The sequence below is a fragment of the Panicum hallii genome, chromosome 2 (genome assembly GCF_002211085.1).
Source record: "Panicum hallii strain FIL2 chromosome 2, PHallii_v3.1, whole genome shotgun sequence".
In the NCBI taxonomy this organism is placed as follows: domain Eukaryota; kingdom Viridiplantae; phylum Streptophyta; class Magnoliopsida; order Poales; family Poaceae; genus Panicum; species Panicum hallii.
The window spans coordinates 9,761,499-9,780,522 of NC_038043.1; the positions used below are offsets into that span (position 1 = coordinate 9,761,499).

The following is a 19,024-nucleotide window of genomic DNA, read 5'->3' on the forward strand; positions in this document are numbered from 1 at the left end:
GTATTAGTATATTTACATTATTTGTAGAAGCAATTTTGTACTTGTTTGATTTTTTTTACTCTTTTGCAGTCCCTGTTATGCAACTTTGACCTCTCATTTTAATAACTTCACATAAATACATGCGAATATTTTTTATTTTTATGAAAACATTTTGAAAGAAAAATCAGTTAATATAATTTCATAAAGCTAATTGATAGTTTAGATACATTATTAGTGGTCCAACTAGTTTGCCGGCTTGGACTCTGCGACAATAAACAAAAGAATAAAGGAGTGAGTATGTATTGGCTGTCAAAAATCAAAATTAAGGAAACTGTTATATTTTGGGATGGAGGTAAAATAATGTATAGGCTCGTTCCGAATTTCCAGTGTTGATATGACTAAGAGGTAAAATTAAGGACTGTTGTATAAGGAAGATGGTCAAATCCAATCAATACTCAATTTTGGAAGGTAATCTTCAGCTTATGCTTGAAGTGTAGACCTCATTACCAATTGTCTAACATGCTTATTTTAGACACTTAGTCATAAAACAATACCAAGTTGTTTGAGAAACCAACGGGGCAAAAAACAAAAAGTTGGTTGACACATTAGTAATATATCAATTTTAGTTGAAATTTAAACTGGTCAATAGAGGAAAACGAAATAGCTGACATCCCTGCAGAACGAGCTATGAAGTTTCCAAATGATGAAGAACAAGTTACTTGCTCTGTTGTCATGGATGAGGGGCACTGCGCACTGTAAGCAAACTGGCTAACTGGCCATCATGAACCAAGTTTTTGTATAAGCACTAGCACCAAATGAAATTTTAGGGGTGATGTACCTTTAAAAAATGAAGTGTCAATCTGTGAAATAAATAAATAATCTTGGCAGGATAAGGCTGGACATCGGTATTGCTGTTAATTCACTGAGCCAGATCCATAGCAGTTGTGACTTATAGATTTATGCACATGGACCACGCTAACTAATTGCAAATTTCCAATGAGATTACATTTCATTTGCTCAATGGTTTCTTGCAACCTGGGATATTCTATTGAAGTTTATTTTACCTGGATGCTCCTTTTACCAGTCCGGTATTTACAGCTGTTTGAGTAACCTTTCTGCTACAAGATACTTCTTCACTAATTTTTAAAAATTATGGGTACATGCTGTATATCCTTGTTTTTCAGATGTGATATAAGTACTCATTTTCGAAGATATATGTTTGCTATTGCTTTCAAATTCAAATGATTTCTTGTCAGGACTCAGGAATGCATGATCAGGTGTGATGTGTAATACTGCAACAAAATGATAGAGCAAATCTATCTCTTTTGTCAAATGATTAAGGGTTCAAACTTTTGCTATCTATTTCTAAACATTCATGTATAACCTGTGGGCCATGTGCTAGTTTTACATTGCCATCCACCAAAGTGATAGCACAAGAAATCTTGCTCCAGTATTTCAAAATGAGGGCCTATCATGCCACACCTTGGCCTGTGGTTGCTAGCCACAACCAGAACCTTCAAGTCTTCCTTTTCTGTACCATATCTGAATGAATTAGTTTTTACTCGTGTTACCTGGGATGTGGATTGAGTGAAAGTGCTAAGATCGAGAAAATAATCTAACAGAATGCTTGCACTTCCTTTAAGCGCTTTGGAACTGTGAGAGGTTAGGTTATGTGGTTAACAAAGGACAAAAGAGAGAAAATAGAACCAAATGTGCATGCATGCCGTTAATTTGCAACAAGAAATCTATGAAACACCAACTCTATACTAAAATGGGGCTATGCTCTTTTGAGTCTTTGTGCTTATCTTTTTCATTTCCTACAAGGCTTTGCACTATTATCGAGATTTTGTTTGCTTAGTAAAAGAAAGGGGGATAGGGGATGAACTTCAGTGTTGATTACTATGAAAAACTGAATCAACATTTACTAGTTACAATTTCATGTGATGTTGGTGCTGTAAAAATGGCAGATTTGCTCTGTCCAGAGCAAGAGAATGAGAACTGATGTATGCTAGGGAAATGTCTGAAAGCAAACCTATGCTCCTTCAAAAGTCTCAGTGACAATGTCTCCTGTGTATTCTGATGTTCTTTATCTACTGCAAACGTGGTGCAACTAATTTATGTCATTTCCTTTGTTGAAAAAGTGTTATGTATTTCCCTTCATAACGAAATCATATCTCTTGCAACAAAATGCAGGCCTGGTGGACCAATTTTGTCATTATGGATGCAAGATCCTATACAACTCTAGCTAGGACTTGACCTGTCTGGCATGGGTGCTTTGGCAGAGAAGGATTTCAGAGGTCAAACAGCTGGCTGCTCATTACAGACATTGTAAATTCTGTTCAAATAATGGTTTCATACCTATTTGTCTTTTCTTGCGGAGACTCCCGAAAAAACTATGACAGTTATATCCTATGTACAATGTTCACACTAGAATCAACAAAGAGAAAAACATGGGAGCCATAAACTGTAGTTCTGAAACTGAACCAACCAAGATGGCAACCCCAGGTAACCAAAGATTATGCCAAGAAAACATCACAAATTTACAGACAAAAGATTATGCCAAGAAAACATCACAAATTTACAGCTATATCCAGTAGACTATCATTCTCCCAATTAATTTTATTTTCTTGCAAGAGTGAAGTTCACCGTCACGTCAGTGGAAACCAAGTATCTCGAAAAGAGGCAACAAGAGTTTCTCAAGATGAACTTACGGTAGTTTTGCAGTCACAGAACGCTAGATGACATGAAGTGATATTGGCTCGGCTCACCTCTGGCGCTCGTGCAGTTTGCTGTCGCTGCGAGATGAGCCAAGTCAATACCATGCCATGTCTTCTCATTCTTTGCTCTTGGCTCTCTTCGCCTGAATGCTCCTTCACTCCATCACTTGGGTCGCCTTTATAGAGCAGAAATGAATAGTTTAAGATGACAGTTGTCTGTTTGTCGTGCCTGGTACTGGACTGCATAGCAGGCTTGAGATGGGAGACAGTAGACGCTGACCAGTCCAATGAACAGGCACTGGAATGGACCGTCAGATGGAACAGCTGGAAATTCGATCGAAATCCAGTAAGAAATCAGTCGACTGATTCTTTACCAAAAACCTTTTGTATCAAATTGCTAGACTGTTGACTCCAAGGGTTGCATTGCAGGAATCTATCAAACAAGTGCACCCATTCAAAAGGGCTTGGAAATATCCTCTAGAGTCCGGTTCTTGCTGGCGAGAAGGCAACAAAAGTTGGAGCTGAAGTGTGCTGCGAAAACGAAGCCTCCGTTTCCGTTGCTTTTGACAAGGTCAGTGACTAGTTTTTCAGGCCGGCCGTGCGTTGTCCCCTTGTGAATCGGTCGGGATAACTTAGAGATTAGCTCGGCCAAAGCAAACCGACCATTGTTAAAATTCACCGGCCTCAACTAACATAGTTTTTTGTGGGAGGCTGCTATTCTGCTGCCTCACCACAACTATCACGTTACGTGGTACTTAATCGGGAAATGCCATGTGGTGTGACAAACTTGCATTGTACACGTTGTTATGTAACCGTGTGCATTTTTCCTACTTTTCAGTTGTTCGGATTAGATATATTCCTCTGATTCAGGCACTTGCATAACTAATCAATAAAAATCGATGTCTCAACTGCTCTCGTGTTCCTTGATCTACACTCATGTCAGTTTCTAACGATGGATCACACGAGAAATAACTCCAAGTTTGAGCAGTTTTCAAACATTTTTCTCGGTATACAGTTCTTCAAAGGAATTTTGTAGCGAAAATGGTAAGCAGATTTCATATTCGTTCAGAGTCAAGTGAAATTGGATAAAGATATAGCCAGAATACACCAGTGAACATAGGCACCACAACAACAGGGCCACCGACCGTTAGAGAAGAATGATTTGCCAGTACAACTTGATAATATTCAACTGGTTCATTAAAGAATGAGCATCGTGACCACTCTGTATATTATATATCCATATGAAACTACTTCCTTTTATATCGACCCTATGACACTACTAATTTAGGGCCAAACTGGCTGATTTTTAGAATCCAAAATCTAGAAGCTTCACAGCTTCCAAATGGAGCAGATTCTAGGACGGATTCTTGGTTTAATATTTTTGGATTCTCAAAATCCTAGAAGCTGGAGCGAGCTAGCTGCAGCTAGTGGCGATCAAAATTACCATTTTGCCCCTAGCTATTTTGAAAAATTACACTAGTCTGCCATTTCCAAGTTCCTCTTCTCTCTCCCATCATCCTCCCCAACTCCATTTGCCGCTGGGTCCCCAGCTTTATCCCCCGTAGCCTCCCCTACTCCACACCCCCCTAGCTCCATCCCTCGCTGCCCCTTGCACCATCCTAGTCAGCCTTCCATCCCCACCACCATACTAGGTGGCGCCAGTTCCTGCCCAGGGGGCCGTCCTCAGCTCAGCCGCCTGTCCCCGCCGAGCCACCACCTGTCCCCACCTGGACGTTGACCGTCCTTGCTCGGACATCCCGCTCGCATGCGTCGGCGCCTGACCGCCTACTCTATCCTCAGCCGCCCCTCAATCTCCCCACCTCCTCCCGCTCCTCAATGTGTTGCAATTGATGGCCAAAAAAAACCCCCACCAAGGGCATAGAAGGGATGCATGAACCACAAATGCATAAAATCAGCTACTAAAATCCATATACCCAAACAACACCATCTAGATTTTGTCTTAAATCCAGATTTTCAGTGGCTTCTCCAAAATCTAGTATCTCATCCAAAAGGTGCCTTAGGCTTGTGAGCGACTAATTGGTGAACAAAGAAGGCTACCCAATTCAATTCAGTGTGTCACCATCCTATGCACTATCCAAGACCATTATACACGTAAGTTAACATATCCATCGTGTTGCGAAGCTGGCAATGTTTCTTGTAGTGAAACCTGCTCGTTGGATTTTAGTCAATGACTTGGTATGGGTGCTTGCATTTTCATAAATTTATTCTAAAAGTTAACCGGCGTCATTCTTAATGGTAGACGATGTGCTTGTCGATAATAAGGTGCAACCCTCTCCGGTGCTTCGTCTCTCTAATAGCATTGTGGATGGATTGGAGCTCCTCTTAATGACTCATGAAGGATCGCCCATCGTCGAGCCATTGCTAATGTAGGCCCACCATTGTTATCGAGGTCATATAGTCTTTTGATTAGTGGCTTCACTTCATGCCACTCGTCCTCGTTACCAAAACCATATAAAGCACCCGGGTAGGGCCTTTCATCATGACCTTAGAGCCACCGTTGCCACCCTATTAAAGGCCTGTTCCGTTTGATGTGGATTAAAGAGGATTTGGAGTGATTCACACTAAGGAGAAACCGGTTTAGAGGTAATGCCAAAAAAGTGCCGTTTAAATTATGGGACAATTTCAGGATAATACGAGCACCGCGTATTAAGTTGAGGACTCAAACCGGGTGGGTAGATTCAAGCTTTTTTTTTGAGGGGCAATTACTGATGTGCCTTTCTATCGGATCTTAGAGACCATACCACTTCAGTCTTGTGAGCAGCTAAGCGTGCCTAAAGAAGGCTACCCAGTTCAGAGGGATATCATTCTATACCGTATCCAAGGCCATTACACTCGTTAACATATTTTCACGGCATTGATGTCGCCACATGCGGGCAGTTTATTTTTCGTGAGATCCGTACAGTTTCACATGCATATCTTACTTTGGATTAGGTTCTAGGATGTGCTAAACAATGTTCAGGATTTGATTAAAGGCTCATCGGTGCAGGCGAGCTAGGCACTCTGCATGCTTTCTCCGCTTAGGTCAAAGCAATGTTGACAACCCAACTCACCTCTGATCTCGTAAGTGGTTAGATTGTCTGTTGCCTCGGATCTTTCGCTCCCATGATCCCATCTAACCACTTTCTTGAGTGGTAGATGCAATAGACAAGTAAGCCAATATATTGTGGATAATTTCTGAGTCATGGTTATAGGTTGTGGATTTTTTTTTTCGTTTTCTTTTGTCAAGAGGTCGCGGAATACAATAGCTGTTTTGTCGAAGAAGGGCTTGCCTGTGGGAGTGCTACATACCTCGGCCCACAGCCCGACGAACGAAACAACAGCAGCCTAATAAATTGTCCTGATCCAGTTTGGAGTTTATTTATTTGTTCCATCTGCCAGTACTATAAACATAAGTTCAGTTCAGTAGAAGGGATCTTGCTGGTAAAATGTTCCAACTTAGAAAAAAGATATATTTTGGCTTCACGAGAAAAGAAATATATATTATTTGTTTCATAAAATATTACTTTACAAAAATTCCCACTTCATGAAAAAAAATATTCCAATCAGAGAACAAAACTGTTCTGAGCATAACAAGTTCCTAAAAAAATCTAAATTATTTTGAGCACCAAAGAAAACATTCCAAACCAAGAAAAAAAATGTTCTAAGCAAAGTAAAAATAAATTAAGCATAACAAGGGGTTTAATAAAATATATAAATTGTTTTGATCAGCAAGGAAAATGGTCTGAATAAGGAAACACTGTTTTGATCACAAACAGAAATTATTGTGAGCAACAAAGAAACCAAATAAAAATAAAATACAGAAAAATGATAAAATATTATTATTAAGAGTCGACCGGAGAAGGCAGAAAAAAATCCATCACCTATATATGTGATATATAATTGTGGGCGCAACTTTTGGTGCTATAGCAGCTACAAAGAAAGCTAACATGCTGTTGATGCCACCACATAAGATTCAAAAATGGTTATTATTAACCATCTATGAACCGTCAAGTATAGCATTATACTTTCAATATTTCAAACTAATTGCAATTCTAAATTTGTCCTAGGTCAAACAATTCTATCTTTGACCATCAGTTTATAGAAGTCCGTCCTCCCATTTGTGGCTTCTTGTAGTAACCATAGTGGCGCAAATCCATTTACAAAGCATTTCTAGGATACGGAGGCTCTTGGGTAAGAAAATGATGAGGCAATTTGATCAATACACCACCCGCAAAAAAAAAATCAATATGGTGAGTCATGCCAATCGGTGGCAATGTTCTGCTCTCGATCGTCATCTTTTTCGCCACTGCCAACAAGTTGATGGCGGTGGGGTGGGACGAGATGGCATGTCTTCAATTGGACAGTAAAACTCTTATCATAGTTTTGCTAGATTTTGTAAGTATATTATTGTATGAATCAGCGACTGTAACTTCAGTGTATGCATTGCCTTGATGTCCAAAGTGCCATCTATTTCTGTCTAAAATAAGCATGTTGCATCAAGTTGCAATTCAGTTGCCACATTTTCAATTTAGTCCAATTCCATACTTCAAGAGCAAGTTGCATCAAGTTACAATGCAGTTGCCACATTTTCAATTTAGTCTAATTCCATACTTCAGTGTCAATTTTCAAGACTGGCAAATGCAGTTCCATTGCCAAATTTGAAACTTCAACAAATTCTACATTTATGAGGTTGTGAAAATGGTTTCATTTGAAATGGCAGTACTGGAACTGGACTCCAATTAATATGGTTCTGGGTAATTTTGAAACAGGTACCCAAAGAATAGAATGTTATTTCAATAGACTCATTAATTGGTTCGCGTAATGCTGTTCTCATAATAATTACTGATAGCGCTTTGAAAGTGTCTTGGGATTGTGGTGATAGAGTCAGAACACTGCTCTGCACTGCAATGTCATGGCCAAGCAGACTCTAGGCTGGTTAGCTAGCTCATTGTAAAGTGGAGCTAGTAATCATGGTTTGAATCTCCATATGCACAGATTTAAGCCATCTGATATGGCTGGGGTTTAGAACTCTATTTACAAAAATGCTATGGCCAAGGATTATTTCTGCAATAATCCAATGAGATTGTACAAGCTATTCGTGTAGAAATCCAGATGGATGTTATTCGAAGCGTCCTGCATCTCCTGTAAGGTAGTACAACATGCAATTGCAATGCCCACCCATGTGAGGCATCATTGAACACCGGAAATCGACCGTGGGAGAAATATCGAATATTAGAGCAGGAGCTTCTGACCAGACAAAACAAGGAGGGTCTTGCAAACAATACTTGGCCAAATAGTATGTCGGTGTCTAGTCTATCACCCACTATGCAAATCCTTGATGTTTCCAGATTGAAGCTGCAGCAGTTGAAATAGCATGGATTTTATCAATAGTGACAACTTGTCTCTGATATTTTCTAATTGCCACATTGAAAATCAATACGAAGAATGCAATCACAGTCGACAGTCCCACCATCTTATCCTTTGTGCACATTTTCTTGCTGTCTTTGATCAGAAAAATCATATAGAAAGATGGATAGTTGTAAAGTTAACTATAATTAATAATTTTAAAACAAATAGGTTAGGCTTCACTCCAGAACAAAATGAAACTGGTTATATTTATGGAAGACGTTGTCCTGGAAAACTCTCATTCAGTCTATTGCCAATTTATTGACAGCCAGTGGACTTACGAATAATCTTAATATACTTCCCTGCTTTTCCCTCTCAAAGAATAAAAATATGCTCTTTTTATGGCAAATAAATGATACATTTCTCATATTACACTTCACAAACCTTTTCAAGAGGAAGTCCTTTAGAAAGGGTGAAGGCTTTCCAACAACAATGGGCTCTTTCTGTATTGAGCAGCTTACTGCAGCAACCATAGTTCCAGCTCCTGTGAAGATAAGTAATTGCAAATAACAATGTTATACAGATTGACACTCCAAACTAAACTAATAAAATTCTTGATAATGATACCTGGCCATTCTTTGGCAGATGTAAGATGTCCACCGGTATCAGTCGCAATGAAAAGGCAGCCTGGATTCTCACTAATGCATGTTTTTGCATACCTGTAATAACATTACTACGAACTGATCATCACAAAATTCATGATCTAATAGATCTGAGTGTAGTTTATCTTCTTCCAATTTTCCAGAAGCAAGATGGAACTTTTGAACTTAAATCCTGGTTCAATTTAGATCATCACACAGGCAGACCTATCAAGACTAGCATTGAAATGGAAAAAAAACCACAAGTATGACGAAAGTGAAGTAATGATTGATCCGCTTGCAGAGCAACAAATATAAGGTTATAGACACCAAGGTTAGAACAATAACTGCATTTTATAATAATTGAAGTACCGATCAAGTCCAACAACAGCTCCAACCTGGAAAAGAAATTCCATTTAGATCAGAGCTCAGAAATTTGTGTATGTAGGACTTGAAGATGATTCAGAAATCAGATAAACAGGTTTGACCACTACCGGATTCGGGGCCGATTACACTCGGCAAAGGTTTTGCCGAGTGTAACACTCGGCAAAGGGCACTCGGCAGCGATTTCGTCGGCAAAGACGTCTTTGCCGAGTGCCTTTTGTCGGCAAAATGTAAATCGGAAAAAATCCAAAAAAATGAAATAGGAAAAAAAATTTATTGGGGGAGGCATGCACAGCCAGCTAGTGACCCATCTAATGGGTTGCACATTTTTTTAGCAATTTTTCATAAGTTGTTGATGATAGGTTTCGAACTCACGACCTCCTGCACACATTGGACCAAGTGTGTCAACATTACGTTTTTATTCTCCACATATTATAATTAACCGAGTGTAAATTATTTGTTTGAGATAGTAAATAAATTCAAATAAAAAATTTGTTAACTACAAAGTGGCATAACTTTTCGAGATCTACAACTTTTATTTTGGTAGTTTCTTCATCCGAGATCGTTTACAAAATTTGAATTTCAAATTTGAAAACTTCAAATGTATTTTAATATGACACAATGATTTCAAATCAAAAAGTTGTCAACTACAAACTTTCATAACCTTTTGAGATCTACAACTTTAATTTTGATGGTTTTTCCATTCGAGGTCATTTGCAAAATTCGAATTTTAAATTTTCTATATTCAGATGTAGTTTTTGTTGACAAGATGACTTCAAATTAAAATGTTGTCAACTGTAAAATCTTATAACTTCTCAAGATCTACAAAGTTTATTTTGGTTATTTTATCATTTCTTCATGTGACATGATAATTCTAATATTGTTCACAAATCTTATATATCTCTCTCGTAGTTTCATAAACTACGAGAGAGATATATATGTTTTGTGAATAAATATACATTTATTTTATCAAATGAAGAAATATCCAAAACAAGAATTGTGCATCTTGATGAGTTATACAACTTTGTAGTTGAAAATATTTCTATTTAAATTAATTTACTACTTCAAAATATGATTTGAAAATTATCTTTGCCGAGTGTCTAAAAAAGGCACTCAGCAAGACGTCTTTGCCGAGTGCCCGAAAAAAACACTCGGCAAAACACTTGACACTCGGCAAAGATCTTTTTTCCGGTAGTGGACATTACGCTTTTGTCATGTTCAAAGTAGGAGTCTGCCTCCAACATTATATTTTTTCTTGCCATCCTCCTGCAGGAAACATTGTTAGTCGGAGGTAAGTTGTGTTTGAAGAAAATTTACGTTTTCAAGCCTTCAGCAAGTATGACAGCAAAAATTCTTTTGACTATACTTATGTTGTGGCTCGCTTGGGCTATTGCATGACATGTTTGTCCAGCTGTAGGTATTATAACATCAATTATGTGTCATTATTTCTGGCTTATTTTGTTTCAAAATAGCAAAGCAGACACCCAGAATGGCTACTGCATTACTAAAAAACAGAGGAATATAGCAAGCAATTCAATGAAATGGCCAATGATCTAACAATAATACACTATGTTTCTATTGTTTCTTTCACAGTATAATTATGCACAATACAGAATTTGCAATGTGCCAATGTATAGAAAAGATAAAAGAAAACGAAATGATTCATTAGCATGGATGCATCATCAGAAGTGAGAACTATATCACTTATCACACAGGTATTTAATACCTTCTCCAAGCGACTATGTATAAAAACAATAGGATAGCAGGATGGGAGCGCTCAAGTAGGTATTTAATGCATCATCAGGTATATATGATGAGCAATCAAGTAGTACATCGAAGAAGGACGATTAATTATTCCAGGGAATCAACTTTAATGAGGTTAGGGGGTGTTCGGTTCCGGAGCTAAACTTTAGTTCTGTCATATCAAAGATAATTTTATTATTTAAAAATATTAAATTAAATAAAATTTAATTACAAAACTAATTGCAACCCCTGGGCTAATTCATAAGATGAATCTAATGAGGTATATTGATCCATGATTAGCGGATGGTTATTGTAGCATCACTGTTGCAAATTATTAATTAATTAGCACCTATCTCTGCAAAAAGTTTTATAAACAAATTTTATTTAATACTCTAAATAATAAGATTCTTTCTGATGTGACGAGCTAAAATTTAGCCTGAACCAAACGTAGCCTTACTGGTTTATCGCGCAGCACCAACCAAAACAACTTGATTTGATGTATGATTTAACACCGGATAGCAGGATGGGTGCGCTACCTCACAACCTCTACGGCAAAACTGACGGAAAAGGAAAGACTCACATGGATAAAAAAACATCGTTCCGGTATCATTAAGCATGCATGCACCGACACTCCATCCCGTACTAATTATTATTTCCAGGTTATTAGGGAGAAATGGGAAAGAAAAATTCAATTGTAACGAAACTTTATATCGGATGAATATATTATGTGAAACCGCGAAACAAGAATTTATAAATTGTAACAAAATATTAACTCTATCCGCTTGAGAAAGAATGTAACTTATCATCCGCAGCCCCTTTGGGTCCGCCACCGAACCGCCCCCTCCTTTCTTCGGTCATCTACTCCTTCCGTTCCAAAATGCAGTTTGTTTTAGCTTTTTCTAGATTTATAGATTTTAATATGTATCTAGACATACATTATATATAGATATATAGCAAATCCTAAGAATTTAGAAAAGTTAAAACGAACTACATTTTAGAACGGATGGAATAATTGGTCCCACCGATCTCATCCATACAAAACAAAGCACATAGGGACTTAAAAATCATGAATTTTGAAGGACATGCTATATCAACATCGATCCATTTTGTATGGATATCGTATCATAGCTATTGTAGATTTGAAATAATTATTTTTAAAAAAAACTATGTGTTGAGTTGTTATGCGACTTGTTTACCCTCAAAATGGTTTTCAAAAATCTTGATTTCCTTTGAGTAGATAAATCAATAGCAATTGGCAATACATTTTGCTTGGATCTGACATCATAGCTGCTATGGATTTTAAATAGAAGTTCTTTAATCTGTACATGTGGAATAAAATTTATGAATTCGTGGAACAAAAGCTGTACATGTGGAATAGAACATTGTAGACATGAACTGTCCTAGTTGTCTAGTTTGATGGGATGTTAGCTATTGGTTGTGTGATTTCATTATCTAGAAAAATGGGCTGCATGATGCTAATCTTGTGGGTCTATTCTTACGTCTCGAGAATTCTGTGATCCAAAGAGACCTGAAAAGGAAAAAAATCACTAATATACGTCTATACCAGATATCAAGCCTCCATAAACTTACAATTGCGGTTATTTTTCGTCCGAGCCTGATAAACCAACCTTTTTTCTGACTAAAACCAACGAATTCGCCGGGGATCAGCACCAACTCGCCACCGCAAAATTATGGGCCTGGGCATTTATAGTTGCGCGTTTGCTTATTAGTCTGTGGCCCGTATGGTCCATAACAAAGAAACTGGGCCTAATCCCATCCCGCGAAATAGAATTGGGCCTCTTTCAACATGTTCCAACCCAACAACAGACTGGGCTTTACGTGCGTGCTTCCGGTTCCGGAAGCGTGACCAACGCGGCAACGCGTTTGTTCGCATACGCCTCGGTCTCTGGACCGTGGGACCCACATCGGATCAACCCGCCTCTTCCACGAAATCATACGAAACTACTGCCACGGAACCGCCCATAGGTAGACCAATACCATACGCTGTCTGACAGTGGGGCCTTTACAAAAGACCCCACCTGTCACCCACCACGAGCACGCGTCGCCAGAGCCGGTCACGCGCACGCGCCACCCACGCAGCCTCGGCGATCCAAAAGTCCACGGGAGCCCACCACTGACAGCCGTACCCCACACTCCACCCTGGGAGCTCACTGACAGGTGGGCTCCGGTGAGGCCGCGGCCCCACCTATCGTTCGGCTGGCTTGCTGCTGGGCCTGGCCTGGCCGTCTGGCCGAAATGAGCCAAACCCCCCCTCCATTTTCCGGCGACCGACCACACCACACCCTTCTCGGCACGGCCCCCTCGCTATATAGCCCGCCTCCCCCTCTCCGCGCCGCCACGTGCTCGCCCCCGCCGCCGCCGCGCCGCATTCGCATCGCGCCGCCGGGGCCTGCTTACTAGACGGACGGGCTGTGGACTGGAGTAGGCAGCGGCGAGGGCCCCGTCGCGAAACCCTAGCCCCCGCCGGGGGCGGTCGCGGGAGATGGCCTCCTCGCCGCCGCGCGCCCCGCGGCGGTTCCTCTTCGACCTCAACGTCGCGCAGGAGGAGTTCGAGGAGGAGCCCGAGGAGGCGTTCCAGGAGGTAGTGGTGGAGGAAGTCCCGGCGGAGCAGCACGAGGATGCGGCTGTTGAGGAAGAAGTCGTGGAGGAGGTGATCGAGCGCGAGGTGGAGGACTTGCAGGAGGAGCCGGCGGATGAGGTGATCATGGAGGAGGAGGATGATGAGGAGGAGGAAGCGGCGGCGCTGCCGCTTCCGGCGGATGAGATGATGGGGGAGGATGAGGCGGGGGAGGGGGAGCCGGGGGGAAGGAAGAAGCGGATGGACTACGAGGTCTTCGTGGGCGGGCTCCCGCACGACGCCGCGGAGGAGGACGTGGCGCGGGCGCTGTCGAAGGCCGGGGATGTCGAGGAGGTGCGCCTCGTCCGGGATCCGGCGGACCAGCGGCTCAACAAGGGATTCGCTTTCGTCCGCTTCGCCGCCGCCTGGCAGGCGCGGTGGGCAGCCGATGACCTCCGCGAGGCTACGGTATTGCATCCAATCCTACCTCTGCAATATATAGATTCGCATCCATTCTAGCTTGGTGAGCTTGGGTGAGGTGGTTGGGGAAAGTTGTGAATTTACTCATGTTGAATTGATTGATTTCTTCTGGCGAGCTCCTGAGGTGTTTCTGTATTGATTACGCTAGTGGTTTGGGGGGCGGGGGGGGGGGGGGGGGGGGAAGGGTTAATTCATTCTTGTTCAGGAACTGATAAAGCTAGGATTTTTATATTACTGTACTGCTCACTACTTTGAGATTACATATGTTTTTGCGGGCTCGTGCTATGGATCCATTATTTGGATTAGTGGATGTGAAATTAGGTCTTTTGAGCTGGTAACTTGGAATGTTGAAATCAAATATTTGGCCATCTCATGCAGTCTCCAGAACACTATGTTTGTCAAGGCATAGGATATTGAAAAAGCTACACTGTCTGGGAAATCAATATAGGCGGGTTCTGTGTAGTTCCTTATAGTATGTACATCAGTAGCATCCGATAATGGGTGCTAAGGTGGCTTCTCCATCATTCCTATACTAATAAACGCACCAGTAGCAAGTCTTGGCATTGATGCCATGCATTCTGGCCTTAGCAACCATGCTTGCATCCCCTGGAACGGATGCCAACTCATTGCATCTCACTTAGCTTGCTGCCCAAAGTGCCCTTAGAGTGGATTGATAGTTTGTTGCTAATATTTCTTTGAAGTTTCAAAAGATCATAGTATCCGGATCTCTCACTTTTTAGAAAGTGCTAGTGTGATGTTAATGGCATAATTACTGTATCAATGCAAGATGTGACTGATCTAGTTAGTTTAAGAACGTGGCACCCAATTCCTATATTGCTACAAGAATGGTCTAGTTGAGTTCATCCTCCATAGCCAGAATGATCTATTACTTAATGTGTGTAGTACGCAGTGAAAAGTAAATGAAAAGGAAATGATGCTGGGAATAACTTCGGTGTTTATCAAGTGTTGTCTTAAAGGGCCATGGTTTCATTTATCTGTTCCAACACATAGGCAGAAGTTACACTCCGTCCAAATCTAGGCCAGTAAAATGGAGAACTTTTCTAAATTTACTGCATTTGACTCATTAAAGGTTTTGAGCGGTCATAGTTTTTACTTCCACATGTATATTATCATCTATTAAATTGAGTTAATGATACCTAATAAGTGACGGTGTAATACAAAGAAATCTAATGAGGCTACATTCTGTATCTTTCTTTTTCATTTCAACCATCTCATTCTGGTTGAAATATCCTAATATAGAATCATGTACACATGAATCCATGTATTTGGATACACGCACTGTTTGCAAAGGCTGAGTTCCGCGCTCGCATAGGCACGCTTCATCGCTGGGCGGCGGGGTGCAGCGGAGCCTAGGGTTAGGCGGTCCCCTAGGCTGTGGCAGTGCGTCCGCAGCGGAGTCTGGGACATCGGGCAGCAGAGGAGGAGGCAGGAGCAGGCGGTGGTGGAGGAGGAAGAGGACAAGCAGGCTGGCACGTCGGCCGTGGTGGCAGCAAGGATGGCGTGCGGTAGTGGAGGAGGCAGGGGCTGGCAGCGGATGGGGAGAAGGCAGGGGTGGGCGGCGGCGGCGGCTGTGGGCGCGGGCGGCGGGTTAATGAGTAGGGGCAGCGGTGAAATGCCTAGGCTGCGCCTTGAAATGCCTAGGCTTCATTGAATGTCCCCATTTAAGGATCCAGTTCTTCATTGAATGTCCCCGTTTAGCATCTTGTAGATTAAACATGAGAGGTAGCAGTAGGTGGGACCCTCATTTACACAAATAAACATCCATCCACTCTGATGCCTGCCCTGCTGACAAGTAGCAAGTCCAAGTTGTGGTACCTATGTTTTTATACTAACATGATATTTGAACAGATTATTCCGGTGGAATAGCTGAGAATGCAGATCCATTTTTTTTATAATGTTTGATAGGTTTATAGGTCAGTTGAACAGGATGTATCTATTTCTGTGTTGTCTTGATTAAATTTTTTCTTTACGTGTACAAGGCTTGTATTTTCCTATGTATATTTACTCAATAATGCTTCCTAGTCATTTTGTTTCTTCGCTATCGCAGTGAATGTTTGTATCCATATACATTAAATACACCTACTGGTTTTGATATCATTTATTTAACTTTACTTACATTTTCCAGATCAAGGGAAAAGCATGCGGAATATGCAAGAACAGTGAAAATGAGACCCTTCATGTTCGGAATATATGCTTTGATTGGTCAAAAGATGATGTGAGCTTTCTTGCTTATGTGATATGATACAATTATTTGTTATAAGCATATTTCTGTTTTGTGTAATGGTTGATCCTTCTATTCAGTTAGCTGAGAAATTGAAACCTTTTGAGTTGGAGAATCTGGATAGAATTAACCTAATCGAGCACCCGGAAAGAAGGGGGAAAAACAGAGGCTACGCATTTCTTGACTTCAGAACACATGTGGATGCTGTGGCTGCTTTTCTGAAACTACAGGAAAAAGATCTATACCTTGGTACTGATTTTAGAGCACACATATCATTTTCAAACACTCTTTCACAAGATGATGAGATCATGGAAAAGGTACAGCAACAAGCCATCTGTAGTTAGTTACCGTGTAGGAATGTGTTGCTTGCAGATATGAGATATTGCATTATCTTTCTCTTGCCTTTACCATGCTTTTATTTTATCATGCAATGCAGGTGAAATCTGTTTTCTTGGATGGCATACCACCTCACTGGGATGAAGACAAAGTGAGAGAAATGTTCGGAAAATTTGGTGAAATTGATAACATACAGCTTGCTAGAAACATGTTCACTGCAAAAAGGAAAGATTTTGGTTTCATCGGCTTCACGACAAGAAAGTCAGCTTTGGATTGCATTAAGATGGTCAATAAAGAAGGTGTTGGTGAAGGCAGTGGAAAGGTAACCACTTTTGCCACTTATTTATTATCTGGTACCATTTCTTATCTCTGATACCATTTCTTACTATTTGATCCAGATGTGTATAATTACTTGTTCAAACTTTTCAGGTTCTAATAAAAGCTAGTTTACAAAGGCCAAGACATGCTTTCAAGAAGCATTCCTGGCAGGGCTCTAGTTCCATGTTAGGTGTCAGAAGAGGATTTGTAGACAAAAGTTCGAGTAGCAGACACCACTCGGACAGATATAGGCATTTCGAAAGGCGTGTCTATTCAGATAATCATGCTCGCCGTCACCGCTCTGTGGATGTTGATGAAAGGCATGTTTCTGTGCGAGGATACAGAGATTACTATCGAAGGGATTCTGCAGCGCATGGTTTGTTTCCTTTTGTCTGCACCAAATAAACTTGTTTCCATCTTCCAACTTCCTCATGTTAATTAACAGTTATTTCCGATGTCTGGTTGCAGCCCCAAGCCATAAATATGGAAGGACAAATTCAGGGACCAGATTCAGGGAATCTTATGCAGATAGCCGATACTCTAGTAAATATCCAAGAGATAGGCAGGAAATGCATGAAGAACATATGGGGCAAGATGCATACCGTAGGAGCAAATATGGACATTCGTACCATGATAGGGCGCATAGGACTTCTTGCCCAGAATGTAATTTGAGTGCTCAAAATTGCGATTACCCCAATGGCGAGGAATTTTCTGCAACCAGTGGTGAGCAGGCCTACTATAAGACGGTAAGGATAACAGTTCAATTGTTAGTATTTTATTACTTGCAGCTCGATGTTGATCATATGGTTGGTTCTGTTTCTTAGAACCGCGCGGTATACAAGCATTACCTCCTACAAGCTATACTTTGATTTATGTTATTGCTAACAATTGGAGCTTACTTTTGTTAGGGCAACCAGTTGATGCCTAAAAATTCTTCTGTGATGTGTGATTGTGATGATTGCTATATTGTAAGTTGGATGTGCAGTCATTGTTTTGTCATTTGAATTTTCTCGAAGCATGGCATGATAGATTCTTATAAGTGATACTCGTATTGTTCAGGAACAAGAGTCAACTCTTAGTCCAAGTGATCATGCCAGAACTAGATCTAATCTTAATCGCCGGTCTGTCAAATCTTCTCATGAGCATCGGAGGTGTGTATCATTCAGATTGTTAGCATCTTATCATGGCATTTGTTTCTATTACTTCCGAAGTTCCGAGTTCCGAGTCGTAACCATATTTTGTGTTTACTAGCAGGTTTGCGCCTGATGAGCATTCTGCTTTTGAGGTTGAGTACACTGTCAGAGAAAGCCGAAGCCGGTATTTGTCTTCCAAAGATGCTCCCAGTACCCAATCCAGGAAGCACCATAGGCCAGCAAGTTAGGCTAACTGTCACAAGATAGAAGAAAACCTCCTAGCAGCTCGCTTTTGATACTTTGTAGTATGATGGATATCCTCGCGCGGCTATGACATCCTGTCGTGCAGCAGAATCTGCTTCAAGAACAGCCGTATACCGTTCTTAAGTTATAACCAAATATCCTTTGCCCTTTTCTCGGTCCCATGTTTGTGCGTACATCTCTGGAAATGCGATGCTGTACTTATTTGTGACGTCCACATGGTACACATGTTGCAACCAGAAAAATTGTGGCAATGGCGGCCTGTTCAGAGTAGTAGTAGACTAGTAGTGCCCGGATGGTTGCTGAACTTAAAAGACATTAACACCATTCTCAAACAGGTGAGAAACATGTAAGATTGTTGTGTGGAATCGAAGAAAATGGCCTGAGCTGAGCTCTTAGACAAATTTCTCGTAGCAGAACTGCATAAGATGTGCATCTTTCCATGAGTTCTATTACAAGGCATCAAGTTCTGAAGTCAGTACCGGCTGCAAATGCTGCTTGTCAACTTTAATACACCCTCCCTCGAAAAAAAAAACTTTAATACTCCCTTCCATTCAGAATATAAGCCATTTCAGATTTAATACTGCCTTCCATAATGCTCTGCGGCGAGGTTCCTTGACTACGAGGATGAGCACCGGAGCTGATGGTGAATAGCAAAGAATAAGAATTTTGTCACGCTTCTCATGCATCTGGATGTTTAGCTAAATTATGTGCCAGAGCTAATCCTAGACCTTGCAGCGGCTAACATGTTTCACGAATGATATTGCGCCGCGAAGATGATTACAGCGCAAGATAATATATGCCGAGATAATATTTCGACTGTGATGGCTCATCCTCTCCAGCTTATGAGAAAAGGTGAGCCATGCGAC

The 19,024-nt window shown here is 40.9% G+C and overlaps 1 protein-coding gene and 1 pseudogene across 2 annotated transcripts; one reads left to right on the forward strand and one right to left on the reverse strand.

The window, feature by feature from the left end:
• Positions 1-7,754: 7,754 nt before the first annotated feature.
• On the reverse strand, positions 7,755-10,326 carry LOC112880869 (annotated as a pseudogene).
• Positions 10,327-13,063: 2,737 nt separating this feature from the next.
• Positions 13,064-18,343, forward strand: LOC112880367 (heterogeneous nuclear ribonucleoprotein Q-like). Of its 2 annotated transcripts, none has more exons than XM_025944946.1 (9): positions 13,064-13,853; positions 16,012-16,101; positions 16,188-16,424; positions 16,544-16,765; positions 16,873-17,137; positions 17,230-17,507; positions 17,679-17,729; positions 17,821-17,912; positions 18,016-18,343. In XM_025944946.1, the coding sequence occupies exons 1-9, from the start codon at positions 13,311-13,313 to the stop codon at positions 18,140-18,142; spliced, it is 1,905 nt and encodes a 634-aa protein (XP_025800731.1). In that variant the 5' UTR covers positions 13,064-13,310; the 3' UTR covers positions 18,143-18,343. The 2 variants fall into 2 exon arrangements, with proteins under 2 accessions (XP_025800731.1, XP_025800730.1); XM_025944945.1 differs by having other exon boundaries at positions 13,067-13,853; positions 17,670-17,729.
• Positions 18,344-19,024: the final 681 nt, after the last annotated feature.

What these genes read in the sequence shown, in the direction of transcription:
- LOC112880367 (XM_025944945.1), top strand. Translation starts at nt 13,311, where the DNA reads ATGGCCTCCTCGCCGCCGCGCGCCCCGCGGCGGTTCCTCTTCGACCTC. An exon ending in TTGATTGGTCAAAAGATGAT is followed by an intron (nt 16,102 to 16,187) that starts GTGAGCTTTCTT and finishes CCTTCTATTCAG; the next exon opens with TTAGCTGAGAAATTGAAACC. An exon ending in ATTGTGATGATTGCTATATT is followed by an intron (nt 17,730 to 17,820) that starts GTAAGTTGGATG and finishes CGTATTGTTCAG; the next exon opens with GAACAAGAGTCAACTCTTAG.